The 24417-nt window shown below is 33.5% G+C and overlaps 3 protein-coding genes, 1 non-coding gene and 1 pseudogene across 5 annotated transcripts in view; 3 read left to right on the top strand and 2 right to left on the bottom strand.

Moving 5' to 3' along the window:
* The window catches only part of LOC105972803 (uncharacterized), a 39106-nt gene extending 30929 nt beyond the window's left edge, over nt 1-8177 (top strand). The window contains exons 2-11 of one of the 2 annotated variants that reach the window (XM_088816820.1): nt 4247-4357; nt 4519-4588; nt 5187-5254; nt 5652-5713; nt 5882-5963; nt 6066-6299; nt 6956-7084; nt 7182-7243; nt 7347-7457; nt 7912-8177. In XM_088816820.1, coding sequence (XP_088672946.1) covers nt 4307-4357; nt 4519-4588; nt 5187-5254; nt 5652-5713; nt 5882-5963; nt 6066-6299; nt 6956-7084; nt 7182-7243; nt 7347-7457; nt 7912-7957 — 915 coding nt within the window. In that variant the 5' untranslated portion in view covers nt 4247-4306 and the 3' untranslated portion in view covers nt 7958-8177. Of the gene's footprint in view, nt 1-4012; nt 4358-4518; nt 4589-5186; nt 5255-5651; nt 5714-5881; nt 5964-6065; nt 6300-6955; nt 7085-7181; nt 7244-7346; nt 7458-7911 lie in introns of those variants that run through there. The other variant, XM_012997781.2, reaches the window with a different exon arrangement.
* Nucleotides 8178-11184: 3007 nt separating this feature from the next.
* Nucleotides 11185-11839, top strand: LOC148771073 (acyltransferase GLAUCE pseudogene; annotated as a pseudogene).
* Nucleotides 11840-12214: 375 nt separating this feature from the next.
* Nucleotides 12215-13198, top strand: LOC105972757 (acyltransferase GLAUCE). Its single transcript, XR_016030833.1, has one exon. It is a non-coding gene; the product is annotated as an acyltransferase GLAUCE (transcript).
* Nucleotides 13192-18439, bottom strand: GC2 (golgin Putative 2). The gene is made up of 10 exons (XM_012997779.2): nt 18114-18439; nt 16075-17142; nt 15650-15760; nt 15365-15424; nt 14886-14943; nt 14611-14654; nt 14437-14529; nt 14165-14290; nt 13920-13967; nt 13192-13830 (listed from the first exon to the last, which is right to left on the bottom strand). The coding sequence occupies exons 1-10, from the start codon at nt 18165-18167 to the stop codon at nt 13450-13452; spliced, it is 2043 nt and encodes a 680-aa protein (XP_012853233.2). The 5' UTR covers nt 18168-18439; the 3' UTR covers nt 13192-13449.
* A 2625-nt stretch (nt 18440-21064) lies between these two features.
* Nucleotides 21065-23146, bottom strand: LOC105972788 (ras-related protein RABA6b). Its single transcript, XM_012997768.2, has 2 exons — nt 22793-23146; nt 21065-21729 (listed from the first exon to the last, which is right to left on the bottom strand). The coding sequence occupies exons 1-2, from the start codon at nt 23008-23010 to the stop codon at nt 21273-21275; spliced, it is 675 nt and encodes a 224-aa protein (XP_012853222.2). The 5' UTR covers nt 23011-23146; the 3' UTR covers nt 21065-21272.
* Nucleotides 23147-24417: the final 1271 nt, after the last annotated feature.

Genomic DNA, 24417 nt, shown 5'->3' with positions numbered 1-24417 from the left:
TAATTTATTTTATAATCTCTTTCAATTTTATTCATCTTTGTTTCTTCTTTTTCTATAATACTTGAGTATATCTTCTCCTTTGCAGTAATCAATACTGTATAAGGAGAATTTATACATATCTATTTTAGATATGGAGCTTGGCAGCTACCCTACAAAAATATTTTAGATCGAAAAGTTTTAAATTTACAGGAATCAACAAAAAATATTGAATACTATCGGCGATGATTTTAAATCAAAGTGCTTGAGCGCAATGTTGTCTTTTGGGCTCTCAGGTTATATATGGGCAATATACTATACATATTTGAATGCTGATATTTTTATCTATCAAAAATATAATTTTCATTCCTATATTATTTATCTTTCAATATATATGAATTTGGAACGTTATGTTTCGTAGGGAAATTGGCGCCAGGGGAGAACTCATCAGCAAAAAGGTATGAGCTATGGGAATCATGGGCTAAACTTAAACTATCTCCTCTATTGCCCATCATCCGATATTTTGATAGTTATTAGTGTTCTCTATGAAAATTTTGCGGAAAGACCAAAGTGACTAATACCTATAAATTAAACAAAACTAAGAACATTCTCTTAGCATTACTATTGAAATATTTTGCTTTATCTTTATGCTACATGTTTGTAGATTAGCAACCATAATTTAAAACATGTCCGGAACTCAAAGAGTTCAATTATGACACGATGGAGAATGGATTGGACCGGATTGATGCTTCAAGTTATTGTTATGTCCTGATAACTAAGGACCGTAAATGTTCTCAAATGTTATATATATTGAAATATAATATACTATTATTATAATTTGACACATCATAACATAAAAATAAAAATAAGTCGACACGTGCAAGGGACGTGCACCTGTCTAGGCTTAATATCATTAATAAATCCAGTGAATATTTTTAATAAATTTTAGTGATCATGCTGAAATATTTGAAGAATTGTGGATTTAGTGATCATGCTGAAATATTTGAAGAATTGTGGAACAAAAACGGCAAAAAAAAAAGTGTTCAACTATAAAGGTAATAATAAAGTGGACTTATGAGTAAATATATACAATAAAAATAAAGCTATTTGAATATTTCAGTGTGAAAAAAGATATATTTTATTGTAAATAATGGCACGAATGTTTATACATTTTGATGTATAAATATATAATAATATTTTAAGATATATCAAATAAAAGATGGAAAAAATACATTAATAATAATTTGACAATTAATTCGACACGGCAACGCACGTGCACTTGACTAATCTATCTATCTATATCTCTATTTATATTTATATTTATATCTTTTTTTTTTTGATAAATATTTATATTTATATCTATACTATATCTAAAAGGACGAATCTTGTATGGTTTCTTCTATTTTTTGAGGAAACCATATTCCTTAATTTATTAAATATTTAGGGGCAACTAGGTCATACTACTTCTTTCATTGAATATATTAATAAACTAGTTGGATGAATTCGAAAGTGCACTGATTGAATTAAAGGACTTACAATATTAATTAATATAATACTATGATTAGGTCTACACAAGTTCAAAGACATCCATGAATTTACATGGTAATTAATGTGATTCATATTAATAGACGGTAGACATGAAATTAAAATTCATGATGTGTGGTTTGTATACCTCTAAATTGTAACCGTTATTCATTGTAAATATATACATTCACCTCAACATTTATATAAAGTAAACAAACACACTGATGAAGATCATTGAGCTTGTAGCAGATTTTGACAAAAAATTTTATATATATATATATATATATATATATATATATATATATATATATATATATATATATATATATATATGTGTGTGTGTGTGTGATTTTTTTAGTTGACATAGATTTTTTTTCCTATGGTTTTGTTCGTTTTACATTTATGACGATATTATTTTGTGCCTATTTGTCATTATGCCCACTATTTGAAATTGTTATTATCAAAACTTAGAGTAATACTTCCTTTTCTTTAGTGGTTATCCTTTTCTTTTTTCTTTAAACTTATCTTGTTTTTAATATTTGCTTCTAATTTCAACTATCTCACAATTTTCCTTGAACATTAAGGATTGTTTCCAATCTTAATTTCTCATTTTTTTCATTATTGTTGCCATTGTTTTCGTTGATTATTGCCGCCATTGTTGTCGTTGTTTCGTTGACTTTGTCATAATTACCTCTATTTTGTTTTGAATTTTGTTTCGTTGACTTTGTCATAATTACTTCTATTTTGTTTTGAATTCCAATCGTCCATTGATCATTATATACATTATTTAGTCTTAAAAAATAGAACTCATTGAATTTCTTAGTGTAAATAATATATTATTTTATTCAACACTGTTGTAAATCGGCCTATTCGTGTTGCTCTTTGATTTGATAACTGTAGAAACAAAGTATAATAATAACAATATACAGACATAGAAAGAGAATACAAATGAACAAAATTCATAAAGAGATAATTGTGGGTGTCATTGGGAGGGATAAAATTCATTTATATAGAGTTAAAACCATCTTAAGTTGCAAGAATTTACAAAGTTGTTACACCACTACAAAGTACATGGAATAATGGGGATAATGGTATTATGGAAAGTTGTGAATCTCTTGTATTTTTCTATTAAACCATCATTGTCTTTTTCATGTTGCCTCATTAAAAGCTTTCGAGTATAAAATCAGTGGGAAAAAAAATCTCGGTTAGGAAAAAGAGTACAACACACAACCTTTTCAGTTGTCTTTTTAAAACCTTGACGAGTAACGAAAACCCCATGGAAAAAATAAACCTCGCACGAAAGAAAAAAAATACAATAGGGCACTCGGATATCTTCTGGATAATGGGTACCTACACGATACTCCCCCATATGTTAATTCCCCCTCATGTCTATAAGGGAGCAAACTCGGATAATTACGCATATTAATATCCTTAACATGTTTTTCAAAAGTGACTCCATGCAACGATTTATTATGTTAGTTAGCGCAATTATCCTGACTTCTGATCTGCTTAGATCATTGTTTGTGTGAGCTCTTGTTATTGTTGATTGAATAAAAAACTTTGGAGCTATATGCTTTTTGTTGTCACCTTTAATAAAGTTCGTCTTCATTTTTTCAATGCCCGCTGCATTATCCTTGAATATGATCGTACGATCATCTGTGGTAACCAATCCACAGGAATCTCAAATATATCCAATCATGGCTCTAAGCTATGTGCATTCACGTTAAAGTGTCTCAATATCTTCATGCTGTAATTCATTTGATGGACCAAAATCTCATCGACATTATAAATTTGAAGTAGGCAAAGACAACCAACTAGTCTTCTCTACATCGTAGTCTTTTTTTTTTCTTGGCAATTATAGGACCGAGAATTGAGTTGAGTCTAACCAAATTAAGCTCGATGGCTCGATCCGATTATATGTGAGCCGGATCCAATTTTTAGCAAGCCGTGCGAGTTTGAGCTATTTTATTTAAATCCGATTCATTTATAAGACGAACTTGAGCCTACTATGGTTCAATCCAAATAATGTACCTCACTTAAGTTAATAATTAAATATATAATATATTTATTATTTTAACGATATGACTCAACAGACATGTTACAACTACATTAGATCATTTTATTTTGTAATTTCTTTTTTAATAATAATAATAATAATAAGAAAAAAGTAAAAGATAAAAATGAATTAAGTGATGGCGGTGGCAATAGTAAATCGTATAATTGAAACATTAAATTTCATTTCTTTCAAAAAACAGACTATGGTTTTCATCTTATTTTGCAACTGTGATTTTTATCTTATTTGTTCTTTGTGAATCTTATATAGATTTTGCTTTTCGGCTATGAAGTGAAGGCTGATAATATGGCCCGATTGAGCCAATTCAAGATCGACGCACACGACCCGATTGCCAGCCCAATTGGTGAGGTTACAAAGCTCCAAATTTTACTACTGATTGACCACCTCTAATTTAATTGATTCACATTTGATCTATAGAAACTTGTACAAGAAATAGACATCCACAAGCTAATGAGACCACTCCACCTAATATTCTTTAAGAAGGAATTTTTGTAATATAAGACACGGTGGGCATTAGTACAGCACCTCATTCAATCCAAACCACACATTCATTCAAAGTTCAAGCAAAAAACTAAAAAGGAAATTGCTCTCTTCTCAATAACTAAACTACTTGATATAGTTCGGGACAAGTCAAATAAACAAAACAAAAACAAAACAGAAACAACGAAAGTACATTTGAATTCTGTTAAGAAATTGTTGGTCGGGATCGGAAATACCCATTTAATTCGTTCAATGGGTACCGTCATCGACTCCCATTTCTTGGCCCTCACTGCCATTGTCACTGTACGTTTTGTTTCTTTAATCCCACCACACACTACACACACTGCCGCACACACAAAAACACACTTCTTTCGTCTCATCTATGTATATATTTATGTGCGCCTGTGGTGTTTGTGAAAATGCTTAAAGATGGTTGGTTTTGTTATTGTTTTTTTTTTTTGCAGGTGGGTTATCAATTGCTCTTCTTTATTATCACAGCGCTTCTTAAGTTCGACAAAGTCACAGACTTTGCAGGTTTTTTTTCATTCTATTTTTTTCCCTTCATTTCTACCCATTATGTTTATATTTGTAATGATTCAATCTAGTGGCGTAGCCAGCATAGAGCCAAGGGGGCCATGGCCCCCCGACAATTTTTAAATCCCTACTATTTTATATAAAAATATTAAAACAAATCGTGTATGATAACATTAATGCCCCCCTTCAGATTTTTTTTAATGAATTCGGCCCCTTCGAAGTTAAATTCCTGGCTCCGTTAGTGATTGAATCATAATTCAATTGATTGGAAAAGTTGCTGCTACTATAGTAAGGTCTGAGTTTAAGAAGAATTGAAGGGATAACTCTGTTTTAATTGCCTTAAAATTTGTGAAATGAACGTGAGTGTACTTTTAGGCCTTTTGTAATTAGTGAAATCACGAGAACTACGTTTAGAAGTTTGTATCCGAGGAGTTGCAACGTTGTTGTGTACGAGTTTGTTATGATGTCGAACGAAAATGAATGATAATGACAATTTTGTTTTAAGATGACCTATTGTAATACTGTTTAATATCATTGTTTGGTGATTTTTTTGATTTTTTTTTTCTTTTCGTAATTATGTCTTCTACTTGCCTTGTAGGTAGCACCAATTTTATTATACTTGCTGTGTTGACCTTGGTTGTGAAAGGATCATGGCACTTTCGGCAGGTGATTTCTTCTATTTAACTTCTCATTCGGACGACTTCTTCATCTCGACTTTTTTTCTTCGTTATTGCTACTCATAAATAAGTCTTATCCGTGTGTTTCTTTATTATCACAAAATTTCTTGATACTTAATTTAACTATGTTTGAGTAACTTGGAAGAAGCAACTAGAAAACAAAATTTGTGGTAATTAAGAAAAATAAGAACATGCAAAATGATTTTATATTGAGAATGGATACGAAGATGTAAGACGTTGATATTAGATACTGCATCTAAATTAGGACAAGTAATCAAGTAAGAAATTTAATAACGAAAAAATGTGTGTAAGTAACATATGTTATGTAGCGTAGTGTTTGTTTCCACCTTTGTTTCGAATTTTGATTTTGTAGTGTTAATTTTCAGGTGGTTTTGTCCATGCTTGTAGTCGTCTGGGGCCTTCGTCTGGGACTGTTTCTATTAATGAGGTATATATATCTCAAACTGAAAAATGTCCGTCTTTCATTCGAGGATCTTTTGTTGCCTCTGAGGCTATATGAATAATCGATACACTGGAAATTCAATGAGAACTCGAAATATCGAAAACTACAATCGAAGTAGTACTAAGGATAAAGTGTTGTTTTGATTTTGACCAGGATACTGCGATGGGGGGAGGACCGACGCTTCGACGAAATGCGCGATAATTTGGCAAAATTAGCCGTCTTTTGGATTTTTCAGGTTCTTCAGAATTTTCTTTTTTCACCTTCTGAAAATATGATTGCTATTTGGAGCTTTGCCTACGAGTATGTCTATTTAATATATAAATATAAATAAATGCAGGCTGTGTGGGTATGGACTGTGAGTTTACCTCTGACAGTTGTTAATGCAAGTTCTCGAAATCCTTCCATTGAGGCTGCAGATATTATCGGGTGGATTATGTGGGCTATAGGCCTTTTTGTCGAAGCAACTTCGGACCAGCAAAAATTAATATTTAAAAATGCTCCGGAAAATCGGGGGAAATGGTGCGATGTTGGACTTTGGAAATACTCCCGCCACCCCAACTATTTTGGCGAGGTGAATTTTTTTTTTCTTTTCTTTTTTCTGCTCGAAATAAAGATATATATATATATATATATATATATATATATATATATATATATATATATATATATATATATATTGCATGCTTATTATTGGAAGCATTTTGAAGTCTTTATTCCTTGGACTAATGTTCAAAATAAATAGTTCATATTAACTTAATCGGTTAAACTAAATTGTTTCCTCCTATGGCATGCTCGTAAGTGTATTTGAATAGGATGTAAATGAGTCGAGAAGGCTCGACTTTCAGCCTATTTTTTGTTTTTCTTAAGTCGGCTAGCTGGCTCATGAAATTTTCATTTTGTATTTATATATTTATTATATTAGAAAAAAATTAACTGGAATGGCTTGTGAGTTTTTTATTTTTTATTTTTATATTTCTGACATATATTTTATGTTAAAAAAAAACACATTTTGAGTCTAATGGCTCGAACTCGTTACACCCATAGTTTGAATAAGGAGCATGTGATTATTTCAGATGATAGAATTTGAATCTAGGAAGCGTTGAGTAGGTTCGTTTTTAGGTTGTTCTTCTAACTGTTTAATATCATTTAGAATTTTTGAAGTTGTAAATTGCATTTAAATACGGCAATTTTCTTCCCTAACGTACGCTTTACGTATTTAATGCTCAGATATTTCTGTGGTGGGGAATTTTTGTGGCTGCAACTCCTGTACTAAAAAATGCCGAATGGCTTGTCATCTTAGGGCCGATATTTCTTACATTATTGCTTCTTTTCATCAGCGGTCTACCGCTTCTCGAGGTTTGCTTGATTTTAATTTTTTTTTTTGGTTTTATTCAAATTGTTACTAGTAATTTGAATATGCACTTATTCTGAAAAACAAATCTTATATATACAGGAATCAGCGGACAAAAAGTACGGGAATGTTTCTACATACATGCACTATAAAAGAACGACGAGGTTTGTTTCAGATTCTGTGTCTATTATCTATATCAATGTTTTGAAGGGAAAACAAAAGGTTTAATTCATTTATTTTATTTTATTTTATTTTTTCTGTTATCAGTCCTCTCATCTTGCTCCCCCCGGCACTGTACGGGAAATTGCCGGCATGGTTTAAAACTGCTTTTCTATTTGAGTTTCCTCTCTACAGTCGCAGTCTTCCCCTCGAAAACTGGTAACGAAAATTCAAATTGTTTTTTTCTGTCGTACCTCGAAGTTGCTAAAGAATTCATGTATTTATTTTAAGTAAAGGTTTTACTGAAAGTTCATTTGATTCCATTTCAAAGAATTAACACTGGATTGTTGTAAAGCATAAATGAAAACATTTGACTTCGACATCTCCACGTATGGCATAAGAGACACATCTTATGATCATCTTGTTTCCAAATGTGGAGCTCGAATGAGTTAAAACAGGTAAAAAGTGGAGAATATTCTATAATCTAAAAGATTCCGCTAAATTTGACACCGCAAGAGTGGTTGTAATCACCCTTTCGTAATTTAACCTTACCTCAGGGGGTGGGTGTAATTTTCCCCGTATTAGTTTTTAGAAGTGAGAAGAAATTATGTAATTTACTTGAATCATTGTAGGAACTAATTAGCAAGGCTATTTTATGTTTTCTCTGTGCAAGGAATAGAAATAGCCAGCAAAGGAGCAATGCCGGGAAGATTAGTTAAGTGATTTTAACGATCCATCTGCAAACTGCTGCTCTTCGACCCGAAAGCTGGCAATTTCTGCCCCATTTCGTGTTTCTACGGTTTTATAGGATTTCTTTTATCTTTGACTCTGTGTATTGTTCTTCTGCCCTAGTTTTATCACCATTTCACGTATATCATTAAAAAAAATATTGGAAATTCATTTGTGCGTGCTTAGTATACGAAACCCAATCTTTTGTTTCTTCCGTTTTCATTTTGATGGGGACCAAAAAAAAAATATTATTGGGCAGTAAGCGTGAAATTCAAAGGGTGTTCGAGACCCTCCATAGAGTCATTACATGGAATCCGAGAAACAGCGTGGGCTTACATGTTGCCCGGATACGTTAACTTATTTTTAAAAAATCAATGCTGAAAATTCTTGAGCAATCGGAGCTGAGGGGAAACATATTACTTTTTTTTTTTTAATTGTTTTTAATTTTATTTTAATTTCCTATTTTTTCTTTTTTTTTTTAATTGTTTTTAATTTTAGACTTCTGATAGTTAATCATTTGTCGAGATGCTGCATGAAACAATACACAGAGATAGCTATGATTGTCTGAGCTCAAAGCCCATCGGAACTCACTTCGTGTTTCTACCACCACGAACGTGGCGATCCCCGAGACTACAGAGTTGATGATGTTAGGGTCATCATATTGGGCCGCATGACGAGGATGTGTATGAGGATTGAAATCACGTATGCTCATGTGCCAGTAGTGTTGTCAACGTTGTTCATCATGAATGAGGGTGATGCAGAGTGTGTATTTTCACGCGTTTGAGAAGACGGTGAAGTTTACAACTTTGATGAAGGGTATTTTAGGCAAAACTTACTTTGTCTAAAATCCATAGGAGATCTGAATGAGTTTTTTTTTTTTTTTTTTTTTTGTTATCACATGGACCTTTTTAGAATTGCAATTTACTTTCTTCAAAAAAAAAAAAAAACATTGTTTACTGTGTATATTTGGAAAGAAGTGGTAAATTTTAGAATAGCTATTGGAGTTGCTCTAACCCGATTAGAATTTAGAGGATAATGTTCTGTTTATCCTCTTTGACAAACATATTAGAAATTAGACCATCGTCCACTGCTTCGTATCACCATTAATGAACTCACAAACTCTCATGTAGATTGGAATAATATCCCGCGGAGTTTTGGCATAAAAGTAGTCCCGTTGTATAGTCATTCATCTTTCCAAACTAATATAGATTCACCATTACCCACTCGCCAACGAATTCGTCTCCACTAAGCTGTTAGCTCCGAAAATATTACGCCATGTGAATGAAGGGTTTGACCCCAAAGTAGCTCCCAAAAAATCAGAATATGGAAAGTAGCGTGCTCTTAATATTCGATCGAGAAGGCGCTCTGATTTTTCAAGAAGTCTTCAAAGTTGTTTAGCGAGTAAAGCCATGTTAAAAGCCTCTAGGTCGCGAAAACCCATTCCCCCGACTGTTTATTTCGACATAAATCACTCGACTTTGCCCAGTGAATACCCTTTCCTTAGGAATCCTCCCACCAAAATCTCGCAATTAATCTTTCGATATCTCTTGAGAAGTAAATTGGCAACTTAAAACATCCCATAAAATAGGATGAAATGGCTTGTTTCACCGCTATATTCAATATCTCCTTACCCTGCTTTGACAGCCATTTTTCTTTCCAACCTTTAAGACGTTGGAAGAGTTTGTCCCGAGTATGCGAGAAAGCTGTCCATTTCGATTAACAATAACTAAAGGAAGTCCCAAATATTTTTCATGTTTTCCCAATATTTCCAGTGGAAGGATTCTTTTTATTTTATCAGTTGATTCAATCCTGGAGTTCTTACTAACACAATATTAGACTTCTGATAGTTAATCATTTGTCGAGATGCTTCCTAATAAGAGTTAAGAATCTCCCGAATACTTTGAACAGAACGCTTGTTTGCATAACAAAATATAATAGTATCATCGGCAAATATGAGGTGGGAGATAGGTGGCGCCCCATTACACACTGATAATCCCAAAATATTCTTCATTGATTCTTCTCTTCGAAAAAATGCACTTAGTGCCTCCGTGAAAAAAAAAAAAAATACTGCGAAAGTGGATCACCTTACCAAATGCCTCTATCCGGAATTATGGACCCGAAAACGCCACCATTTAACATAAAAGAGTACGTTGCCGAGGAAACACATTTCATAATCAAATCAACCACTTGCATATGGAAACCAAGCCGAAGCATTACCAACCGTAAAAATATCCATTCAATTCGATAGTAGGCTTTGCTCATGTACAATTTAACTAACATATGTTCCGCCGAGCTTTTCTAATATAATGATTCACTTCGAAAGTAATGAGAACATTGTCGGAAATTAATCCAGACGGAACGAAAGCAGATTGGGAATCCGATATTATAATATTCATTAAGGGCTTCAATCCGATACTGACATTATTTTCTTAAACCTTTCATCTTCTCAAATATAAACCTAGTGGTCTGTCCTCTGTATCATTATTTATTTCACAGTGGGTCCTCTTGTTTATTATAGTTGTCTGATCGAGTCCCTAGAATACTTTTGCGTCCCTTAGGTTATTAAAAATTGATTCATAGGAAATAAAGTAAATATATCATTGCTTTGGAAAGGGAGCTTGATCTCTGATCCCCTTATCAAGAAAATGAGTATAAATATTGTATCATTTAACTCCAACACTTGTAAATTAAAATCGGACCACCAACTCGATCACGGTTCGACCAGAGTCCAATCGGATTTTTGTATTTTTATTTTATTTTATTTATTATTATTATATAGTTTTGAATATAATTAGATTATAAAATATCAATTAAAAATCAATTCCATTGATAAAAAAAAAAATAAAAAAAATAAAAAAAAGAAAACTTAACAAATGAAATCTAAACATAAATATAATCTTAAATACAAAGCACCAAAATATCATATATACACAACCATATTTCAAACAGTTACCAAAGTAATATGTATATTATTCTAATTTAACTTCTACTAACTCAAGTATTTTACATGACACTTATAAATAACATGAAACTTTTCTATTAGTAACAATTAAAAAACTATATATAGGAGTGCAAAACGCAATATAAACCTTAAAAATATATGTAGTTATTTAAGTATACAACGACTTTGATCTCCAATCTCTAATGAAAGAAGAAGAAACTAAGGTCACACTAACGGATCTTAACAAACGACGCCGCTTCCATCTTGCCGGAATCTATGGCTTCGGTGTTGTCGTCTCCTTCCCTGCAAGACCTTAAAGTTAGAGTCGAGGAACCAATAATCTTAGTTTCACCCAATGAGAAAACAGAGAGAAGATCCATTTTCTTGTCCAACATAGACCAAATGCATAATTACTACGTATGCACTGCGCATTTCTTCAACGGAAACGCAGATTTTCCTCCCGCGGTTGTGGCCGAGAGGCTCAAAATGGGTCTGGAAAAGGTTCTTGTGCCGTACGATTTTGCGGCCGGAAGATTGAAAACGAACGAGCTGGACTCCACGGACCGTCGTCTTGAAATAGACTGCACAGCAGCCGGAGTTGGTTTCGTGGTGGCTTCTTCGGAATATTCGCTTCATGATTTGGGGGACGATTTCGTCTTTTCCAACCCGGGATTCCACTACCTTGCACTGGATAATTTGTGGCCGGGCGATGACGAAGACCGTCCACTCTGCATTTTTCAGGTTACATGCTTGTGTACTTATTTGAAATTCCAAGTAAATTTTCATACATATATATATAGAGAGAGAGATGATGTTTGCAAAAGCTTATTTAAAATTAGAAGTTATAGATTATGAGTTAAGTTGTGTTTTAAGTGCTTATTTCTAAAAGTTGAAGGTGTTTGTAAATTTACTGGAAAATAAACTTAAATAGAAAAGTCAGGGTCGTGGGTGCTTAACACATTATAGTTTAAAGTTGCTCATTTTAAGAGAAGCAAAAGCAAAAGTTCAGTTTGCAGACACTAAAAAATAGATAACGAGCTAAAAAAACTCATAATCTATTTCTAAAAACTTTTGCAAACACCATCATATAAACATATTTTAAGCTCATGAGTCATGACATAGTTCATAAATGACTAACAAGGGTTCTCTAGTTCTTGGGCCTCACATCACAATGGGTTGAAAAAATCCGATTAAGGGTTCGAGTCAACAACGAGTTGACATAATTAAATCATCAGCACGTTGGTCGTGGATCATAATTTGGTCTAATAAATGGACGCGCATGATGATTAACGAATCCGTTGTTTTGTGAATTCAAAGGTAACATCCTTCAAGTGTGGTGGTTTCGCAATTGGCTTCGTATGGAATCATGTCTTGTTTGACGGCATGGGAGCCGGAAAGTTCATGGCCAATCTAGCAACCCAAGCATTTGTTGACGAAAAGCCCCTCGAAGCTATCCCATGCAACGACCGCCACCTCCTCGCCGCCAGATCTCCGCCGGTCGTGGCTTTCAAACACCCCGAGTTCAGCAAGAAGCCCGACAACTATGATGGCGGCGGCGGCCTTGTCGGGGACTCGTTGGATTCCAAAATCTTCAAGCTAAATCCAAGTGCTGTCAATTATTTGAAGGACAAAGCGAATAATGGTACTAGGACGGAAGGAAAAATCACCACCTACAGCGTAGTGGCGGCACTCATATGGCGGTGCAAAGCTTTGTCGTCCAACTGCATGGATAGAGAGAGAGTGTCCACTCTTCTCACTTCCATAGATATAAGGCAGAGGCTCAATCCGCCTCTGCCTGCATCGTACTGCGGAAATGCGGTGCTGTTTGCTCCCGCTTCTGCCGAATGCAAGCATCTCGAAAATTGGCCTTTTTTAGAGCTGGTGAAGGTGGTTTCGGATGGGATCAAGGGATTTAATGACGAGTACGGGAGATCTATGATAGACTTGTTGGGGATTAACAGAGGGAAGGTCCAGCCATATATAGAATACAACGTGAGTTCTTGGATGAAATTGGGGTTCGACGAGGTGGTTTATCCATGGGGGAAGCCAATATGCTTTGGCCCTTTACGCACTGTCACGGAAACTTGTTTTCTTTTTCCAGGTGTGGTTGATGGTGATGTTAATGCCTTGGTTTCTCTACCCACTGTAGAGATGGAGAGATTCCAGGCCTACTTCCTCGACTTCTTCCACCCGTGAATGCTGATTCATCGCGATTCCATTCATCTTCCTTAGAATCCTACTAATTTCGGATCCATACGCAGGGGAAAATAAATAAATCTCGTGTTTTCGAGAAAGTGAAAAGGACTTTTTACCTGATAATATACGCAATTTTCCGTTACAAAAATACAGTTACCGCAATGTTTTGCTTTGTATCTTTTTACTCTATTTTCCCCATTTTCTATATGATTCAAGATGTTCTATACATTTAAGTTTTCTACTAGGTAGGGGAAAATCACATACACTACACCCCACCGAAGGCCATTTCCGAATATTGGATAAAACTAATTAAGGAAAACAAATAAATTACGAACGAAATAAGAGTTAAACACCTCCTCCTGTGTAATTAATATTCTGCAGGGAGACAACTGCACCAGATCGACTATCGTCCGAGACTGGAGAATGTGACGTTAGAATGTATAGCACCCATAGATGAAGGCACACCAGATAGACAATAGCCCAAATTCTAGCCGTTGAATTTCTTCTCAGAAACACAGCACCAGTACAAAAGAGGGAGTCCAATTGTCGAACCAGTGAGCCCAAATGTTGCTGCCCTGATTGCATTTTTCCTTTGAATAACGACCTGAAATTTGAATTAGAGATTTGCCATAAACCTGACGATTCCAGGTCATCCCTTGACGAGGTGCGGGGAAAATCAGCTGAATCAATCATCGACTTGTTCTCATCCAGCAATCTTGAAATAGCCTATGGTCGTTAATTGAAAATTTTAGAGAAATCATCCATCATGCTAATATTAGCCTAATGATTTTTCGAGATGAAGAACGAAAATTTACCTCCATCCTAAGAAGTAGCATTGCCTTCTCTGACGAGAGCGTCTCCACCTGATAGAGAAGTAAATTCTATATTCAACGAAGGAATCCAATAACTAAAATCTAATGAAGAGAAATTTTATTTTTTATTCGTGCAAAGCACAGATATGAAATCAATTCGGGCAGTCTGTTTATTGTTATGTTGCTTTGAATTAAATAAACCATATTTCAATTGACCAATTTGAGGATGTAAAGTTTGAAAAATGAACCTGTGCTTGCTTCTGAATGAGGTGGTCAGTCAACTGACCAAGCCTTCGTTTGAGCTCAATTTCTACTTCACTTGGATTTTCCATTTCACTTCGGGTTGTTTCAATGCTTGTTTCTAGAGTCTTGGCCTGCATTGCATAAGAAAATCGATATATAGTTGCAGCATATGAAATAACTCGTTACCAAAGAAAAGTATACTCTATTAACAGCAAATCAAATAAATCCAGATGTCCATACTCCATTGAACGAAGTTTTTTCAGATAAGAGATGTCACCTGATCTTGCATTCTTTCCAATTTATCAGTTGTGAAAGAATATTCTGCCTCGAGCATCTCCAGTTCAAATTCAACACCTTTTGAAGCTCGCAACTGCAGTATCATTAATGCTGAACTACTTAATACCACAAATTAATGTGCTATAATACAGAAGCAAGCACAACGGTTACTTACTTTGTCACCATTTTGGTGTGTATTTGAGATTTTTCTTCTCAATTCTACGAGGAGAAAACAAAAGGTTGTTCAGTAATTCGCCCGATATCATGAATGACAAAATAAAATCAGCCTTCTTCTCTATAAGTTAAACAGGTCTACGTTCTAAAAAGAGGTATTGTATACGCGTGATAGGTTTTTAGGAGTACAGGCCATTCACGAATAAGCGTAAATTCAGACATGAAAAACCGACAATCAATAAACATGCTTCTCCAGCTTAGGTTGAATAAACAAACCTTCATGAGTTGCTTCTTTCATACGAATTTGTTGCCGAAGTTCAGCTATGTGATCAACCTAATCCAGCAATTTGTTAGCAATTTAGCATGTAAAAAAACTAATAATCACCAAAAATGGTTTTTAAACAGTAATCCAAATGTAATATATTCATAAATTATAATTTAAACTGTCTGCATTCGCATGTAACATACATGAAACAAAAAGAAGCACAACATAAATTGAATGAAAATGAATAAAGTGGAGCAGGTTCTTTTCTAGTTTGCTAAATCCATTGGTCAACAGCAGCAGTGGAAACGCTCGATAGGTGTAACATACATATTTTGACTCTCGAGATATTTACAAATTGGCAGTCAATTTTATGGAGAAATAGCGAACAAAACAAATGTGAGGAAACTTAAAAACTATTGCAAGCTTGGAAGAAAATGAGGTTATTGTTGCGAACACAAAAACTAGACAATAAAAAGGCGTCGATGAATACCTCGACATCAAGATTCTTCTGTACATTGGCAAGAGACCTTGTGAGATCAGCATTTTCCCTCTGCAAAATTAAAGTAAGCAAATTTTAATAAACAAGATTTTCAAAGATGTTAATGGAAGGAAATTGTACGACCCAGGAACAGATTTTTCCTTTCTTTGCTTTTTTCTTATGGAAAAATTACATCAAGGTGGAATCATTCGTGTTTTACTGAGGAACTTCAAAAAGTAACTCTAGAAAATCCAACAAAAGAGTATAGATATGGATAGATTCCATTCAGTGCAATACCTCAAGTTTCGATAACCGAGTAAGGGCTTCCATCCGAGTACTATTATGTTTCTGCTTCTCCAGCTCAACTGCTTCCATGGTCTCCATCATTGTTGTTTGTAATTCTGAAGCCTGGGATAATCAGCAAAACCAAATACTAAGTTGCATATCATAAGAGTAGAAGAATCAACCAATGAAACGTGAGACGCAACGAGTTTACAATTATTTACCAAGAACATAAAACCATAAGAACATTGCTAACAGTTATCGGAGGATAAAATTAATATGAAGAATGTCGCATGTGATTACCGATGAAAAGAATATCGACAGAGCACTATCATTATCCAAGAGAAAAAAAAAACAATTTAACAAAATTATATAACCTTTCATCGGTTCATAACCTATTGAAAAGTGCTAAGTTCGACAATAAAATATTTACAAATTACCTCTTGTACTTGCTGTTTGGCTCGCTCGTCGAGTATTTTCTCCAAACTCTGTTTCTCCCCCTCCATTCGAGCAACCAAATTCTCGCGCTCTTTGATTGCCTCAATTGCCTTTGCAGCTGCTCTTTCTGCCAGAATCTGTTGCCTCCTCTTTATCCTTTCTTCCCTTTCTCTCTCCCTTTCCGAATCTGACGACGAACTTGTATCTGTCTCAGAATTAGACTCTCCATCGTCGGGTAAAGAAGAAACCTTCTTCATAGAACTAGAACTCCTGGAACCCAGTGTTGATCTATCACCCCCACTGATTCCTCCCTTTTGCTTCTTACCATCACTCAATCCCACCTTCTTATCCAACTCCCTTTCACGAGAAGTTGACCTCACCCGAGAAGAATTGTCTGAATCATCTATGATGTCATCAATCGCAATTGTCGAATTACTGTCCCTTTGATCCAGTTCACCACCACTGCTTGGAGACTGTGCGCTCGAAGTTCTTGGTGTAGAATCCCCTACATTACTTCCCTTCTCATCGCTATCGGCACTGGCATTATTCTCCAACTCACTGTTTGATTTTCTTGAACCCTTCAAAACACCATTTTTCCTAACTTTTTCACTCCTATCAACCGTAGAAAGATTCGGCCTTGTACCAGAATTTCCCACTTTCTTTAAAGCTCGAATCCCTGAAACTCGATTGCTACTTCGGTTTATACCCCCTTCCCCAGATACTCCTTTTTTATCTGGCACGCTCAGTAATTCTGTCCAGTCACTGTCCGTAAGCCCACTACTCAAATTTGTCTTTGATTTTGACAAATCGGACTTTGAGTTCAAGTTCAATGATCCCTCAGCTTCATCATCCCCGTTAACATCACTATTATTTCTGCTCAATACATTTAAATTATGTTTATCACTCTGAGTAATACTTTGGTTACCCACATTCTCCAAAGCTTTCTTTTTCAGCTGGTCTTTCATCAACGGCTTAGTTTCAGGGGTTCTGGATGAATTTTCAGCACTAAATTGATCATCGGATAACGGCTTTTCATTCTTTCCTAGTGATTCTGCAGCTTGCTGATCAATCTGAACCGCCCAATCAGACGGGAAAACTTGTTCAATAATTAATCACTCAAGTACAATCACAGAGAATCACGAAACTGAAGTTTCAGAGTCAAAATGTAAAGCACTGTATTTACATTATAAAGCCTCTTTAACAGTTCACCATGTGCAATATATATTAAATATCCTATTTTTCAATGAACTGCTTTGTCTCTGGTTTTAATAAAACGAACTTCACTCACATTGCTTCATAGACCTATCATGCCGTACTGTTGGATTTTACAAATCAATTTTGATAACTCCTTTTTTGTACACAAAATTAACTTATTCATGAATTACCAATACATTTTAATTCATCCATTCCATAAAATAATATTTCGTTTATATTACGAATTATGAAATGAACGACATATATATATATATATATATATATATATATATATATATATATATATATATATATATATATATATATATATATATATATATATATATATATATATATATATATATACACAACGCAATTCAAATATAATCAACAAAACATTCTTCTCTATGTCTAAAAAAACAAAACTTCCTCCACATTATTTCGCCTCCTCTTATCGAATCATTAGGTTATAGTTCTTCTTGTTACTTATATTCATGTAGAATTTTTACAATTCTCGTAATTCAAATGTTCAACGTGAATTATATACTCATCTCTGCATTTACTTGATGGCTTTGTCAGATAGTTAATTGGGTTTTTGTTTATCAACTCTAACCCTCATTGTTAATTAAAAAAAAAATCAACACTAATTTTCATTGTGAATGAATGTTTCATGACTCAATTCTAATTATCCGAACCACAAACAATAAATCCAGAATCAGTCATATTTAATCACGAGTCAATTGATCGTGATCCAAACACAAGGTCAAAACAATAAAAATAAAAAATAAAATCTTGATAAAATAGAAAAGTAAAAAAGGAATTAGACAAGGGGATTTTGTATACATACATGGTGGAGTAGGGTTTCGGCAGCTTTGAGCTTGGAGGAGATCCAGTGAGCCATTGAAAGCCGTTGATTTGTGAGAGCTTCTGTCGGTGTATCGAGATTTAGTTCTGTTCTGTCCGGCGCATTTTAGCGGGAGGCGAACTGAGTAAATCTCTCTCTCTCTCTCTCTCTCTCTCTCTCCTGTTTTGCAGCTGGTGACGGGTTTTTTGTTTTTCTTTTCTTCTTTTTTGGTGGAGTAAACGTGTCGGGCAATGAGTGCGGCTGTGAGGCGCAGAATGTCACAAGCAAGGAAAATCAGGTAATATTAATTTCGATTTCGGATTTGAGGTAAATTACACCTAGAGGTTGGTAAAAACAAATATTGTTTAATAAGTTTTAATTTAAATTTTAGTTATAAAATATTAGGGGAGTCATGTCAGCCCGCCGTAACTCTATGTTGTCTACTAATAGTCCGTTTGAACTCTATCGGAATAACGTATCTAATATATTATTCTGTTAGAGTTTCTAACAATGTTTTAGGGGTGATTGTAATTATCGATACCACAGAGACCTTAAAGTTATTTTAGTATACCTCAGAGGTGTAAGTGTAATTTATCCTTAATTTTTAGTTCAAATTATATTTTAATAAATTAAAGCGCAAAATGCATATAGGCTCATCACAATGGACTTATATACACATAGATTCAGATAAAAAACAGTTTTGCAAATAAACTCAGTCCCATGTCTTTTATCTAAAATACCTCTCATAATATATTTTTTTAATCAATTTCATCCATCTAACTTCATCAGTATTGCCCAGTGCCCCGGATTTAAACAAATATATCACATTAACACCCATTTTCACAAATTTTTGAGGAATTATTTTATTTTTCTAAAAGTTTTTTCCGGCGTTGATTTTTTTTTCCCGGCCAGACAGTCGGCGTTGACATTTTTTTTAACTTTTTTTTTGTAATTTTTTTTTCTATCTAAATTATTGTTTGGGACAGTAATATTATTGTCGAAGACAGCAATATTGATGGACAAGACGATAAAATATTATTAAAATAGTATAAGGATCACTATAGACTAGGGAGGAGCAGATTTGGGTCAATCTCCCCATATTGAGCTTATTAAAATAGTATAAGGATAAAATGTATGGGCCGAACAATATTTATTGGGTCTACCGACCCAATACACATCAAAGACAAGGTCTATTTAGAAACTCACGGTTAACGAACTCGCCAACCCATCCGAACATGCCAGAGACAAATCAACGGGGTAGGTGGCGAGCTCAACAAGAGCCTTTTTTTCTAAATAGATAAGGAAAGTATGTAAATTAGTATTAGTAATGGAGCAATCAATGTAAATCTCGACATAATTAAAGCGAGTTAAATTATGAAGCAATTAGAGAGATCTTCCTATATAAAGTCTTGTAATAAGTCCGATTAAGGACACGATTCAACATCAATAAGAATACTTTTATACTCTCGTCTAGATTCTCTCTCATATTTATTAAATTTCGTTCGTCATCTCACCACCGTCGGTCCAAGATCCAACGTCCGATGCACTTTCCGGTGTTCTAAAATAAGTAGGATTTGGAGTGAGCTCTTGAGGGTGTGGATTCTACGCCATCAAATTTCAATATTTGACATTCCAATATTTCATGCCCAAAATCAAGTTTCAACAATATCTCCTATTACAACTTAAATTCCATAAACAATGCAAAATACTAAAACGAATCACTTTGAGCCACTTTGAGAGAGAGAGAGAGAGAGAGAGACGGTGTGGCTAGGATTAAATAATGTGGGTATTAGTTTGATTAAGGGTATAATTGTATTATAAATTTTAATATAAAATTTGAAAATGTCATATTGTTGTTAATACTCTAATATTACTACCTTGGCCTGCAATATTACTGTATATATTAACACAGTAATAGACAGTAATATTGTTGTTAATACAGTAATATTACTTTGTATAATATATGGACCTACAATATTACTGTCTCATAAAATAATATTACTATTAGCACATTGGCTGTTTAAAAAAATACTTGAAAAAAATATACTTAATATTACTGTGAGCACATTAATATTACTGTGTAATACTGTGAGATTATTGTACTGTGTTCACAATAATCTTATTGCTTTGACCGGTCAATGGCGTAAAATAAATAATTCAAAAAAATATTAGACAAAAAAAGAAGTCAAATCCAAATAATTCAAAAAAAATCAACACCGGTTAGTGTCCTAAAAAAAGTTTAGAGAAAAATTTGAGAATGGGGTCAATGTATGATTGATTTCGTTTGGATAAGAGTGCAAATAAATCACTCACTCTATGGAAATCGCCCATAATATTGAAAGTTCATTGTTCATAAAAACATGTAAAACGAAAAAAGCTAATAGTATTTTATTCAAAATTTGTAATACTAGATGGAGAATAGATCAAGTCGGAGAGAGATTGAGAATGCCATTGGGCGTTTGAGTTGGGAGAGGGAGTGAGACTTCATCAAATAAGTTAGACGGATTTATCATTTATCTACTCAAAAGTTGAATGTATTTACAATGTTTTATGTCAAAACTCGAAAAATGGCTTGTCATTAATTACAAAATAATTAATAGGTTAAATGCAAAATAAATTATGTCTTGGAAATTCCAACATATCCACTTAAGACGGTAAGTACCGAGAGCAACTTGAATGGAGTTATTAAATTAGATATTCAAACTTTTAATCACTATATACATATTAGAAATTTAAAATCTTTAAATCCAATGGAGTTATCAAATGTGGGTTATATTTTGATAATTCATCTTTTCGGATGTAAAAATGCTTGTTGAAAATTGAGTTATAACGTAAACATCCAATCACAAGTTGACAAGTGACAATTTCAAACAAACCCATCCATAAACATTCAATTGATAATTAATTTTATAATCATTGTTGGAATAGATAATTTTTAAATAAATATTAATATATTATTCAAATATCAAGTGAGCATTTGATATCTCAATTTTTATATTTACTATTTGAGTTGCTGCAAGTATCCGACTAATTAGAGAAACAGGTCAATAGACAGATTTTAATTGAACAGAAACACCACAATACAGTATAATATATATTTAAAAAAAAAATAAAAAATGCAATTCAATATATTTATAAAAAAAAAAAAAAATCTTTAAAAGTTCAATAGGAGCAACAAGTCCTAGTTTGTTTAGTGGCAGATACTTCATCAATACATATAATTTCATTCTTCCCTTGTAATATTTGAACACTTGTAGTAGTGGTGTCTTGGTCACATTCCTTAGCCTCTAGGCTTTTTTTATGACTTGTGATTTCATAAATCCTAGTGATCATTTCTATAAATGCCTCTTCAACATTCAAATTGTCCTTAGCAGAAGTTTCCATAAAAGAGACTTGTTCGAGTTGGGCCAAACTCCGGCCATCTTCTAACTTAACCTCCCTCGATTTTTCTAAATCGGATTTATTTCCGACGAGAACCACAACCATTTCGGGGCTGCCGAATTCCCTCAGCTCCTTCAACCACCTTCTCAAGCTCTCGAATGTCGACCTCCTTGTTACGTCGTACACTAGTAGGGCGCCTAGTGCCCCTCTGTAATATGAACTCGTGATTGCTCGAAATCTGAACCGATGAACATATTTATATATCTCATATTAATAATGACATGGGTTTTGAGTTAAATTCTCATTAGAAGAGTATAGCTGTTATTTGACCTTGATTATTAAAACATTATTTGCAGGTACACAAGTGGATTTCAACATTATATATAGCATAAATTGGATAGATTACGGTCACTCCAAGAGGTAAGGTCTAATTACGAAAACACCTCTTATATTTTGGTAATTACAACCGCCCCCTAAACTAGGTATTATCTTACGAAAAAATATCTCATTAGTAGATAATTTTGCCGCCGTCAGAGTGAACGTGAAAAACAATACATAGTTGAGGAGATAGTTGTAATTACCAAAAAATGAGGGGTATTTATGTAATTAAACCTTACCTCGTAGGGTGGCCGTAATTCAAGCAATATTGATGACTAAGAATCCCACTTTAATGGTATGGTTGAATCTAATTAACTTGTTTGCCAGAAGAACATACATGAAAAGAGCAAAACATCATTAACCAAACTATGCTATTTTAGAAACCATTTCTCAAAAGGGCATGATCTATTTAATCAAAAAAAAAGTTTCTCTTTCCATTTCCCAGCCACAATTTATTTATTTTTATTTTTTTTTAATAATTATTTAGATTGGGAAATGTTAGATCAAACAGTATTAAGGTCAAATGTCTAAAAACTAACGGTGGGGGCCACATTGAGATAAATTTTTCAAGTACATGAGAGCAAATCGATGCAATCAAAAGTATAAGGGGGTAAAGTGATACCGAGTCAAAGTACAATCCGAAAGTGAAAACGCCTTATCGATTGGTCTGGCATCTAATATCCAAAATTTATGACGTTCACCTTGGATGATTGAACCCACAAATTCTCAGCCCAAACTGAAAAACTTTTAAACAAATGACCAATTTGTAATTTGCAAGATTGAATGCTTTTTTCCAAATGAAAAGAAAAAAAAAGCCGTAAAATCAGTTAACTTTTCCTCATACAGCTAATTATATTAATTAGAATAAAAACTATATCCATAAGCAAAAAAAAAAGGAAGAGGAAGAGAATAGTAGAAATGACCTTTCTTGGCCAGCAGTATCCCATATCTGAGCCTTGATCAGCTTACCGCCCACCCGAATATTCCGGTACGCGAATTCGACTCCGATGGTTGGCTTTGAATCCAAGCTGAACTCATCCTTTGCGAACCTCGACAATAGATTCGACTTCCCCACCGCCGAATCACCTATGAGGATAGCTTTGAACAGATAATCACACTCTTCGTCGAACGAATTCGCCATCTTGAATTATACGAAAAATCGACCGAAGTCGAGGATCACGTAAGGAATTAATGATATATAGATTGATATTTATGCACTAAGAACAATATAATAGTACTATGTTCTTATTTGTATGTGGAAATTAACAAGAAAGAAAGAAAGAAATAAAAGTATGGTTTTTATTGTTTATGTAAATGATCATCCATATATAAAAGCAAAAGGGAGATTGAATTAGTGGCGTGTGATAGACAAAGAGACAATGACAGACATTATTACGGTTTGTTGCTTAATTATTGTTGTCAAAGGGCTTTGTTGGCTTTTATATTTTGAATTAATGTTTTTCTTTTTTACTTTTATATTCTTTTTTTGTTCTTTTTTTTTTTGTGGACTTTTATATATTTGGTGTAGATATATTCAGAGTGACCAAACCCACTTGATATTTTAGCTAACTAGAATGGTTTGTTTGCGTATTGGACAAGTTGGTATTTTCATGTCTGAGAATGTCCAATGAAATTATTCCACGTGTCATATTAATTGTTGAATATATGTTTGTTTTTTGAAGTTTTATGATTAGTAGTAATGTTGTGATTATTTGAATTATTAGTCATGTAACAAAGATATTGGATTATAATAAAAAAACAGAAATATAGCTCAAGGATAAAGTAAAAGAGAAGGATAATTATTGTTTGGTCTATTCATTTGGAAAATAGGTGCGTTGATTTGACTGAGTTGTTGGTATTGAAGCTCAAAGTCGTTGCGGATCTTCATGACCCATGTGTTTGGTAATGAACTTCAAATTGCTACCAAAAACGAAAGAAGAATTAGAAGAAGTGAAGAGAAGAAAAAATAATGGTTCATTGAGATATATGCAGACGCATCACTAAATTATATATATATATATATATATATATATATATATATATATATATATATATATATATATATATATATATTATATTGTTTTATTTATTATTTATTAAACTTTTGGAAAATAAAATTTAAACTTTTTTCTTGTTATGTTTACTGTACTGAAAACAACTACAAATGACTATAGTCAACTTTAGTTCTGTAGTTGTGTTTTTTCTTTTTATCCCAAAATTATGGTCGGCCAATTAAGTACATACACCAATATTATCGATTATATCGTAAATCAACTTGTAACTAAGAAATACAAATTGGAATACACAATCACATGTATATATCACTATATAAGACTATAGGAGTATAGTCAAATGTAGTAACGTGCAATATGCAGTCGACTATAGCTTGAAATATATGTCAAATTTGCCAAATTCATCTAGAGCTTCAACTAGATTTTGAACCTTCAAGGAGAAGATCAATGGCTTCATGAAGCTGCAATTGCAAAACAAAAAACAATTATTTAGTTATGTTATTTGGGGAGACAAGACTAGTAACGTTAAATGCAAT

This window comes from Erythranthe guttata, chromosome 4, assembly GCF_056151865.1.
Source record: "Erythranthe guttata isolate IM_541 chromosome 4, IM_541, whole genome shotgun sequence".
In the NCBI taxonomy this organism is placed as follows: Eukaryota; Viridiplantae; Streptophyta; class Magnoliopsida; order Lamiales; family Phrymaceae; genus Erythranthe; species Erythranthe guttata.
This window is presented reverse-complemented; position numbering and strand designations above follow the sequence as displayed.